General features: G+C 38.2%; 1 protein-coding gene and 1 pseudogene across 1 annotated transcript; both read right to left on the bottom strand.

Annotated features, from left to right (window-relative positions):
• Positions 1–2811: 2811 nt before the first annotated feature.
• On the bottom strand, positions 2812–9546 carry LOC107780402 (protein ecdysoneless homolog; annotated as a pseudogene).
• A 331-nt stretch (positions 9547–9877) lies between these two features.
• Positions 9878–11726, bottom strand: LOC107780400 (peroxisome biogenesis protein 7-like). The gene is given in 2 exon segments (NM_001325300.1): positions 9878–10284; positions 11183–11726. Coding segments are annotated over 2 exon segments (951 nt in total).
• Between the last annotated feature and the right edge of the window lie 531 nt (positions 11727–12257).

Raw genomic sequence — 12257 nt, 5'->3', positions numbered from 1 at the left:
GTTGTGTTTAATAATATATGGTCATTGGACCTAGAATGGGTACTATCAGATTTTTTTTATTACGGTTTATTGGGAAGCCGAGGAAGAAATGAAGAAGAAGTACCCTCATTTGTTTGAATAGTCATGTATTTATAAAGTTGTGATATACGAAAATGCTAAGAGTTACCTTCTATGAATTATGTATCAACTGTATAGTTGATGTTAAAGGTGTTCCTTTTTGGTAGTATAATGCTCATAAGGCCACGGTTAACATTGTTTTAATGTTACGTTGCGTCGTTGGTTCATGTATATGTTGTTATGACTGATTTTGGTGATTCTCTGGCAGGTGGTTAGGCCCAATTGCAGAGGACACTCTACCGAAATTTCTGAAAAATTTGGGAGTTAGCCAAATTTTGGGGACTTAAGGAAGTTGAAATGTTGGAAAAATATCTAAGATCTATATGAAGTCAAGAACGATAAAAGATGATGGTTAAGGTGAAAGAAGGATAATATTGTGCCTAATAATGACGTGTACAACATTCGAGGATGAATGTTCTTAAGTGGGGGAGAATGTAACACCCCGAAAAAATTTCTAAGTGTTTTAAGACCATTAAGAAGATTGGCGGGTGCTAATTATATCAATTCGTGTATAAACAAGACTGGTAATTTGAATGATATCAATTGATCATGATAATATATGTATGAGGTGCATTAAGAATGGTTTAGGGTCTAAGAAGAGCCCTGAGGCTAAGTAAAGTTGAAAATTATATGATGGGAAAAGTTTCAAGTGAGTTTGCTCAAGATCTAATTTCAAACGAGCATAACTCTCAAGATATGAAGAGTTATATGGTGTATAATCTATAAAATTAAAGCCCTTTGAGTCTAGTTTCTAACGCATCAAACCGTTCCCCATTTGGATATGTATACAGACAGTTATGGCCATTTTATTGGACCTGTGTCATATGCGCGCCCAGATGCACGGCCGCGCATATTTGAGAGTTTCTGCCTCAGGTGCGCGGCCAGATGCACGACCACTTGCCCAAGTGCGCGGCCGTGCACGTAGGAACCCATTAAATAACCTCAAGAACGGGTAGAGAGAGGGGTTAAGTCATTTTGGGGTAAAAACCTGATATTTTAGAGAGATGTAAGAGCATTTTAGAGAGAGATGGAGCAAACCTAATATTCTAATCATCCAATCTTGCACCAATCTTCAAGAATCAAGGAAGCTAATCACAAGATCTTCATCAAAGAGGTAAGGTTCCATACCCTAATTTTTAATTTTGGGATTTGGATTAAAAGTAGGTCATAAGAAGTATGATTCTTGGGTGTGAGAGTATTATGTATACATGTATGGATTTATTATGGAAATATGAGTATGAATCAAGTATTGAAACTCATGGTATAGTGATTGAAAGCCATAAATTCTCAATTTAAATGAATACCCATTGTAGAAATTGAAAAGTGATTATTTAATGAAATTTTGTTGGTTGGGTGAGAATGGTTGGTCACAAATGTGATGTTAGGATTAAAAGTTGTTAAAGAATGATTGTGAGATGAATTGTTGGTAAATGATTTGTAATTGGAAGAACTAATTCTATGGTTAAGAAATGTATAAATGTATGCCCACTAGGTGTTTGGTAAATTGTCTAAATGGCCTAAACTATGGAATGTGTTACTAATGTTGGTCCCATTGGATGATGATATTGTAGATTGCAGTTGCTTAGTATAGTAGATCGTTGTAGTATCATTAAGGGGTGAATTTCAGTTTCGGACCGTGTTCTAAACTTGGTTTTGAGGGTATGAATCCTCGAATTTGGTATGATATGAATTGTTTGGAGGTGATACACACGATAGGTGGCGAACATGTAGACGTGCACCACAGAAAGTGTCTTGAATAAATCCTGTGAAGTAGTAAAATTAAAGAATCATGTTATCATCTGAACATGAGGCACGTGTTAGAGGAATTAAGCTGAGGCTAGTAATCAAGATCATGTTTAGGCTATGTGCCGATATTTTTCGACCCATGGGGTCGTGATGCTATTGAATTAATGGTTCTAAAATATACATTGCACACTCAGTAATAATTGTCGATTGTGAGGATATTTATGGGATTGAGTTGCGCAATGCAGCAGGCCATTTGGCTTTATATATGTTATTATTAAATGGATCGGGGATGCCTGCATGCAGCAGGCCAGAATGGCTTTATACATAATTATTGTTCTGGATCGGGGCTGTCCGCCTGCAGCAGGCCTTATTAGCTTTACTATTTTATGGATCGGGGTTACCCGCCTGCAGCAAGCCTTATAGGCTTTGTTATTATACGGATCGGACTGCCCGCATGTAGTAGGCCATATTGGTTTTGTATTACGCTTGGGCTGAAGGAGCCCCTCCGCAGTCTGTACACCCTAGTGAGCGTAGATGATTATATATATTCAGGATGGACTTCCCAGGGCATGGACTTGCCTTACTTACTGCTTATATATATATTTGGGATGGATTGTCCCAGGGTATGGACTTGCCTTATTTATTTATATTGTAATGAATTTACCTGGACATGGATCTTGTCCGTATCATTTGCATTTGGGAATAAATTACCCCAGGGCTGGATTGGCCTTATACGGTACTGAATGACTGAATGTCAGTCGATGTGTATATATATATACGGGTTGGAACACCCCGGGGCTGGACTGGCCATAAACTGTACCGAGTGACCGAATAATTGGTGACCAGTATCTACAGGAGGTCTTGCTACTCAGATGTCATATTCCTTATGTCATGCAGTATTGATCTATTTCACTTGTATTGAGTTTAACTGTTGAACTTGAAAGCATGCCTACATTTCTGTACCATTATTTTTACTGGACTGTACCTGCGGAGCTCATCATTTCTTTCAGCCCAGAGGTTAGTCTTGTTACTTATTGAGTTAGTTGTACTCATACTACACTCTGCACCTCGTGTGCAGATCCAGGTGCTTTCGGACACGGAGATTGTTAGATTTCAGAGTACCGTCAGTTGGAGACTATCAAGGTAGTTGCTTGGCGCCCGCTGACCTTGTCTCTCTTTCCTTCAGTTATTGTACTGTTCTATACTTTCAGACAATAGTTTTTATCAGTCAAACATTGTATTCACATTAGATGCTCATGTACTCAGTGACACCGGGTTTTGAGAGCGATATATTTGAAATTTTGAGATTTCTTCCGCTGAATTTAATTATTTTGTTTTCAAATTTAAAAGAATGGGTGTTTATTGGGATTTTTGGCTTGCCTAGTATTGAGATAAGCACCATCATGACAGGTGAGATTTAGGGTCGTGACAGATTTTTAAAGTAGTATTAGAAGCAGGTCCAGGAAGTCCTTGAGAAGAAAATGTATCGAGGAAATTCTTTACAAGATTGAAATCCACATCTTCTGGAGTGAACTCCTCTTTCATGCTTTCCGTAGAATTAGATGTTCCCTGCTTCATAAATTTGTCCAATGAGTGATCTTAGCAATATTATTTGTAACTAGAAATGCAATGTACGATGACAATTTTCACTTTTCTATCTTCTATCTCTAACTTACACAATAAGGGAAAGGGAGGGGTCCGAGCAACAAGCTAAATGACTTTACAAGAACCATTTTCTACCACATAAAACACTTTTGCTAATGCTAAAACAATTTCGGGGCACAGGAATGAACTGTAAATTTAACATAGCAGGAAAATTGCTACCAACTGAAACCTGATATCCAGGCAAGATCAGAAAACAAAATATAGACTTAATTGGAAGCGTGGGCTAACCTCATCTTTCTTAACGGATTGTTCATGTGCACTGTTCATGCGCATGGACAAATATATTACTTAATGTGCTGCCCTTCAGTTCCTCATTCAGAGCGCCCGAATACGAATGCATGAAAGCAGCACCTTCCTCATCCTCATCAGATAGCTCGGCGATATCATTCTCATCTTCAGATTCATCTGCATGTCCAATAAATGTCACTTCTTTTTCTTCTTATTTTGCACTTTCTTTGGGTTTGTTGGGGGCCGGGGGGCATGTAGAGGAGGTTATCCTACCCACCCCCAATGTAAAAGTGATTTCTTGTCCACATTTGGACAGATAAGAATTGGACGGTTAAGCTTGTCATGGAGGAGTAGCCGTCCCTTCCACTATCACTTCACCTCCATACTGAACGAGGAAAATAATCCGGCGCCCCACTACCTTACCTAAACCAAACCCAGCCTAAGGGGGACCAAGTTGCAAATCCCTCTCCATGCCCGCACCTCCCCTCCCACCTTACCTATACATATAGTAGGAAAATTGACAGAAAAAGGTATATATATATATATATATATATAGAGGAAAATTGAAAGAAAAAACTGTGAGATATCCATCTAAAACTAGGCAATTTTCGTTGGCACAGACACCAATATTATAAATATAAGCGACAAAATTCCAATCTGCATGTAAAGTTAATAAATAGAATTTGGCTATTGCTACTAAAAAGATCGACTTACAGAAATAAAAAAACGTGAATCACCAAACTCCATATCCGATGATGACTCTTCTTCTATACCAACATCACTGCCAGCGTCTCCAGAGCCCTGACGCCTCACAAATGACTCCATGTCTTTCATAAAGCGATTCAAAGTCCACTTCCTTTATGCTCCTATAGGAGGTAGAGAATAGGCCAACATAAGTTACTGGAGGATGGGACGCACGTGCTTCTTTATTCACCAGTTTGACTAAGTACACCTTTATTTTCAAAGAGATGTTGCTAACATAGAATATAGATACAGTAGGGTTAACCAAACTAGCCCTCCTTATATCTATTACAAGGAACTTAATTATTATGACCAGATTTAGGATGCAGTCACTTGCTTCATAACTATCTGATCTAATTTTACCCTTGCACCCTAGAATATGTACAAAGACAATCACTATAATCAGCAAGTCAGTTAATCCAAATAGCATAAACCCAATAATTATAAGATGTTACAATGTAACCTCTTGTCAGTAAAAACAAAATAAAAGAGATCAAGCATATGCTACTCCAAGAGTTGAAATGAGAAGAATGAAGGACAAAAACCTGTCTTCTGGGACCTCTGAACCTTCATAGCTGGCCACTTTCGTAACAAATGCTTGCATAGACTTTGATATATCTTTAAGATCAAAATTATCAAAACCATTGTTGGGCCCATCCTGCTCTTTCGATTTCTATTTCCTTTTTGAATTGTAAAGTTCCATCTCCTTTTGCCTCTCTTGAAGAGCGGCATTTAGCTCATCCTCCCCATCATAAAGCCATGAATCATCATCAGACGGTGGCAGCTCCTGATCCTTGAAGTCATCAGCAGACATAGGAAGGGCAAGGATCTCATCTATTCTTCGCACTGGTGCACTTAGTATATCACTGCTTTTTTAAATAGTTAGTTAATAGCACGTTAAGGAATACTTATATGACACACAAGGGCATCTCAGACAAGATTAATATAAACAGTAATATCAGCATATCGAGCAATAAGAGGGGAAATTGGTGAAAATGCAAGCAAAGAGAAAAATGTGACCATTACAGTAAACAATACGACCACATCACTTACATTACATTTTCAAGCTTTCCTTTTAGTAAGGTAAGAAGTAATTATTCAAAGACTAAAAACTGGACAAAATGTGTTTCTCTGGAAGATTCAGATCATAGTTTGCATCCAGCTCCAACTTTCTTTTAAATAAATAGGGTAAAAGGTTTACAAAATCCGGTATCATTACTCTATACACAAATTCTGCTATGCAGAAGCATCAAATTCCCCTTTTTCACATCTTGGACACATAGGAAAGTATACAACATTTTGAACTTGTAATGGAAGTCCATAGCATATGGTAGGTCATAAGATGTATCATAAATTAACTAAAGCTACACAGACACACTGAAGAGACATTTTAGCCAAGGATACGTGAAGCTGCCAGTGATACCACATAGATCTGACAAGGCAATGTCCATACTTTTTTACCTGATGTGCAGAAATTTTGTACTATGAACACGTCGGCATAATTTATTTTACCCAAATCTGCAGATATCATTAGTGGTGCTCTTATGATGTCACCCATATTTTTGTTTGTTACTTCATTACAAGAAGCCATTGCATACACCCTCCCCCCTTTGGCAGGGAACCTCACTACACACACACACACACACCCCAAATGCCAAATATAGCTCAAACTCATCCTATCCAAGTAACCAATTGTATCAAGCTTATGAAACAAATTCTAAAAGTGAACAATTATTTCATAGAACGTAAATGTGCATCTTCTATAATTTCATTTTTAAAAAATCAAGCTTTATACAAACTAACAAACAGCGAGTACCTTTCTCTAGCATGCAGTGAACTATTCTTGTAATACTCCTCAGCATCACTGCATCAATCTCTAGCATGCAGTGAACTATTCTTGTAATACTCCTCAGCATTCTGCATCAATCTTTTATACTCCTTTGATCCTTGCAACAACACTTCAAAATACCCACTCCGTTCAAGACTCTGCTTAAACGCCTCCCAAGTACTCCCTCCTTTTCCCTCAATCCCCTGCTTCTTCCTCAACTGATACATCATCTCAAACCCACAAGCAATCTTCATCCCTAGCTCAGCATCCTCATAACCCTCCACATCACTCCTAGGTGGCAAACCCAAATAGCATTTTGGCGCCTGAAACGTCTGCTGCACCAACTGTGAATTCATTGCCCTAGACATCCTAACCACCACCCTAACCAACTCCTCCCCACTACCCCCACCCCCTAAAAACCTCTCCATCTTCGCCGCGAACTTCATTGTATCGATATCACTATTGTAAAACGGCTCAACAGCTAAAAGAGCATGAGGAGGGCAATGTAATGTTGCTTCACGCATTTTTTAGGTCATTAGTCAACAGTTACCTGGACAGCGAAATAGGGGTGACTTCCGCCACGTTTGCAGTGCTGAGCTACTACATTATTGCTCATTGGGTTCTTAGAATATTGTATTCTGTGTCAATGTGCTCATTCTAATTAATTAAACTCAGAGTTCTGGTGTTAGTCATGTAGCAGATTCTTTCATGATTTTTTGGCAATGAAACTGGAACATGAGCAAGTATTACTAATAGTCTCTCTCTATGTTTGGCCCGTGCTATCTAGTTCCTTATAAAGCAGGAAATATCACTCTATGTCCTTTTTTGAGGTGTCTCTTTAAATTTTGTCCGCTTTTAAAAAAGCTTTTTCAGACATAAGTGGAAGACTAGAGCCAGCCTCTTCTTGCTCCTCCTTGCTTCTTCTTCTTCCTCTTCTTCTGCTTCTTTTTTATCTGAAGTTTGGTACAAGCAGTTTCAAACTCTAAACCATTGAACTGAAGTTCAGTTGCAGTAGTTTGGAACTTCAAACCACTGTTTGGAAGTTCAAAGTTAATCTGATTAAACCTTTAAGAAACTGTTTCATAAGTTCAGAGGATTGTAGTTGTATGTATGGCACAACTCTAAATCCTGATCAATTTCAAGCTAAATAAAATGCAGAAAATAACATTAATCGTTTTAACCAGTGTTTTAAAAGGCGTTTTTGGGGCGAGCCCTGGGACGAGGCGCACCAAAAACGCCCCGAGGCGAAGGTGTGGGGCGAAAGTCTCAAGAGGCGTACGCCCAACAATTTGGGACGTATGCCCGAGCGTTCGGGGTGTACGTCCGGGCGTTCGGGGCGTATGCTCGGACGTTTGAGGCGCGTTTTTTTAGTGATGCGTAAGCCCCAAAAACCTTTTCAAATTAAAACAAAATTTGTTGAATAAGTCCTTTATAATATACCCAAATTCTCAAAAGTGAGCTTGGTAATTACTCAAAAGTTTTAAAAAGGAACTGAAATGTATTAAATTTAAAAGTCAAGACCTTTTTTTATTGATTGAAGCCCTAATTCATGGTCTTTCCCAATTCTTTATCTTGTCCGCTAGTCTGCTAATATCTCCCCAAAACAACGAATATTCAATTATTTTTAACAAATACAAAGAGAACTCCATTCTCTTTCGTAGCAGCAAGTTCAAAGTTCAAATTACAGATTAGTCATCCTTTTTGTCCGAAACTTTATTCTTTTCGACTCAAGTTAGTTGTGCTTCTAAGTAGCGTATAATAAATTATTTTGATTAGTTTTTTGTGGGGATGGAACACATTTATATATATCATATATATATATATATATTTCACATATTTATAGTTTTCTTCAATTTTTATGCAATTTTACCTGTTTATAAATATTTACTGTAATTATATTATTTTATAAAATATTAAAAATTAAATACCTATGGGGCTTACGCCCCGTGCCTCGGGGCTTACGCCTCGCTGAGGCATATGTAAAACGCCTCGCCTTACGCCCACGCCTTTTAAAACACTGGTTTTAACCCTATCTCTTGCCCTAGTTTCCAGCTGCTTCTGTTTTCCCTTTTCTCTCTAAACTAACATCAAAAAGGAAACTTCAACTTGCAGAAAACCCTGTAAGCATAAAGAATATAGCAAATGTTGATTCCAGCAGCAAAACCTTGTGGAGACATGAAACTTGAGATACAGAAATACTGACAAGGAATAGCATTGCCAAATCCTCAAAGAAAGGACCTTGCGCTTTCTACATAGCTGAACTGTCTTCAGGCCTTGAATCGTACCCATCATTAAAAAGTTAAAAGTTCCTCTCAAAAAAGGAAAGTTAAAAGTTTACCTTCTTCTTCCCAATACAAGATTCAATATGCTTGTCAACTGATGCTTCTACAAATATCACAATACTGCTGTAGTTTACAATAGCGAATGAGCAATCTTCTTTGTTTTTTCCTTCTTTTTTTTTTTGTGTGTGTGTGTGTGTGTGTGTGGGGGGGGGGGGGGAGAGAGATAAACTTACCAAGGGTCATACCCGCTGCTACTAGACACTGCTTGTAAGCCTGATGCCAGTAGAAATAAATCTACCCAGGAAAAAGAGTTTGCAATCAGATCAAAGCAAAGTATACAAGGACCGCAGTTAGCTAGATTAAAGAAGGTTTACTATCATCTGTAGAGAAACATCGAATCATGGCACTTATACCAAATAGGAGGTCAATGATTCAGCAGAACTCCGGCATGATACTTCTTCAGGAATCAAGAGCATCTCCAAGTTCACGTAAAGGTATCACCCTTCAAATATTAACATCTGTCGACCTCAGCGCCTCAACCCATAGTCTCACAAAATAATCCACATCAATCAATACCATAACGTAATAGCCAATGCATCTTCACATAAAATTGAAAACCGAATAAGAAGTCAATTTGAACATCAGCAATTCTTTATCCTTTTCTCCCTACAGAGAGTGGTTGAGCATGTTGAGTAATCCATTATCCCTCAAAATGCACCGTAAAGACAATACAACCCCCATAACTTGTTGATTGAAATATAACGATCCCACAAGCAAGAAATTTGAGAAGAATTAACACGATCCAATAAATAAGAAGAATGAGTCTTCGTGATTGATTAGCAATGCATCTCCCAGAAGAGTCTGGTTGAAGGCATTTAAGTAAAAGTGTCATTCAATTGCCATCAAGCAAACAATTTGAAGAACGACAATCAGAAGGATATTGCCTTCTATTAGACTTTTATCTCACCCACCGCCCCTAATAAACTTCTGAAGGATATTTAAGAAATTCAGGGAACTGACATTCCAAACTTGCAACAAAGAACCCAAAGAAATTGAATACAGTGCATATTTTCTGAAACATCTAAGTTGTTTGGTGTAAATGTTATTCATCAAGGTTTTATTATAATCTTAAATGCAATGATACTTCAAACTATTTTACAACTTCAACAGAATACATGATAAGAAACTAAAAAACAAGATAAGGTTATCACTTCCTCTCTTAAAATAAGGTACATTAAAGTAAAAGAAGAAAAAGTTTGACTTCCCTTTTTCAGGGTGCTCTAGGGTCCATTCCATGTTGCCAAACATAAACAAGTTCATCCCATCCTGTACTAGCCAATAGCCCTTCAACGAGAACGCTCATATCAACTCCGACAGCAAACTCTGTGTGATGATCATACCTCCCAATAAGTGCATCTTCCACCATGTAATCCCACATGCAAACAGTCATGTCATATGAACATGAAACCATCGCACTCGCTCTATGTGGTGAAAACCTCACTTTCCTCACTGCATATCCATGCCCATTAAGCACGGAAATTGGCACTCTATAATTCCTAACATCCCAAACCTTGATTGACTTATCAACTGATGTGGTTGCAATGATACAATCATCATACTTATTCCAGTCACATGAGAGAATTTCAAACTCGTGTGCAGGCAGAATCATGGTAGACCCTACACAAACCATGAGTTAAATGAGTTAATAAGTTCTAACAATTTAAATGTAATACACAACAACTTACCGAGGAGATGACCCTTGATAGGAGGGTGTGGAGGTCGAGAATTAGGGTAAAAGGTTAGTAGGACGTTGAGCACATTCTCTTTTCATACCTATATTATCATCAATGCTCTAGTAGTTTCTTATACGTAGGTCTCTAGTACTACTGGTTGTCTTTTTTGCTTTGGTTGTCTTATTATCATGTTGTTGTTACTGCTTCTTTTTTGCATGGCTTCTCCATTGATGTATTTCTTTTCAATTATATTGTGACTATACTTTTTCTGAGTCGAGGGTCTCTCGGAAATAGCCTCTCTACCTTCACAAGGTGGGAGTAAGGTTCGCATATACACTACCCTCCCCAAACCCCACTTGTGGGATTACACTTGGATTGTTGTTGTTGTTGTACTCATGCATGCAGAAACACAATTCCATGTTCAGACCGACTTTTTTTTCTTGAATGATTAAAACGCTTAGTCCCATTAACTTGTTTTTGCAAACTTCAATGCTCAAAGAAGCTACCAAGGAATCAAAAACTGTCCCATTGTCTACGCTTTACAGCAAATAAAAACAAGCCATATTGCTTCAACTCATCCACATTCTAAACATTTCAATACTTGGACCCTTTAGTTCCATGTGCAGCTATGGTTGAAAAACATACCAACCACATGTATGGCGCCTAGTTTATGCGCCTTTAAACAAATAACAAATCAATCATTTGAATTATCAACCTAATCAAATCAGCTAACAATTTTTTTTCTTAAGTACTCATTCAAAGCAAAGATCAACCAAATACATCCTTAAAAAGCTGTATGAACCAAACTATCGATCAAGGAAAAATATTTGGGAACAGCAAACCTGGTTCACGGACATCCCAGATACGAGTAGTACAATCCCCAGAAGCAGATGCAAAAATATCAGCATGCCTTGGATTCCAAGCTGTGGAATACACACAATAAGCATGCTCCTTAAAAGTCCGTACACTAGCATTCCTATCCACTGTCCACAGCTTCACAGTATCGTCCCAAGAAGCTGACAAGAAGGAATCTTTTCTCACTGTATTATAATCTACAGCGTGCACCTCGCGTGTATGTTCCTTGAAGGCACGAATCGGGTTGTTGGTGGGAGGCAAAGAAAGGTCGTAGAGTTTTACAGAACCATCGCCGCTTGCGGCGATTACGAGGGAATCGTGAGCTTCAGACCAGCAAACGTCGTAAACGCCGTCAGCGGTGTCGTAAGCGGCGATTTCCGATATGGGTCCGTTTGGAGTGAGCTGAAGAATGTGAACTCTGCCGTTACCAAGGATGCCGAAATTCTGTGCGGTGGCAACGGCGATTTTGTTTTCGTAAAAGGGGCTGAATTTGACGGAGTAACCGTTAAAGGGGGTTCTGAATACCGGCATCTTAGTCGGTGGTTGGTGGTGCTGGGGATTAACCCTTCGGTTTCTCGATGTAACTTTATCCGCTCGGGAATAGGAAATTATCTATAGACTATACTTCAACGGACGGACAGTACTTTTAGACCGTGAAATTGCCTTGGACTATGAGGTCAATCCAACCGAGTTCCTTAATTAGGTAGGCTAGGTTAAACATTTTTCACCTCATCCAAACCTTAAAGCTATTTCCTTTCTTTCTATAATCTATTGACTCGTAGAGGTCTTCAAAATTATCTTTTGTCTCAAATATATCCATGAACAATTAAAAATATTTAAAGACTCATTAAAAACATATTTTTTCTCTCCTCTCCGCTCTGTCGCCTCTGTCCACCCAAAAGCTTAGAGAATTGAATATTGAATCTTAGATGCACACCTTTGTGAAACTCAAGAAAAACACACCACAAAATGTTTTTACCCAATTAAATATAATTACAATATTATTTTTACCCAATTAAATACAATTACAACATCATACAACTTAAATATAATTTCATACAA

This window comes from Nicotiana tabacum, chromosome 2 (genome assembly GCF_000715075.1).
Source record: "Nicotiana tabacum cultivar K326 chromosome 2, ASM71507v2, whole genome shotgun sequence".
Classification (NCBI taxonomy): Eukaryota; Viridiplantae; Streptophyta; class Magnoliopsida; order Solanales; family Solanaceae; genus Nicotiana; species Nicotiana tabacum.
Note: the sequence above shows the minus strand (reverse complement) of the source record. Positions and strands in the feature narration are given on the sequence as shown.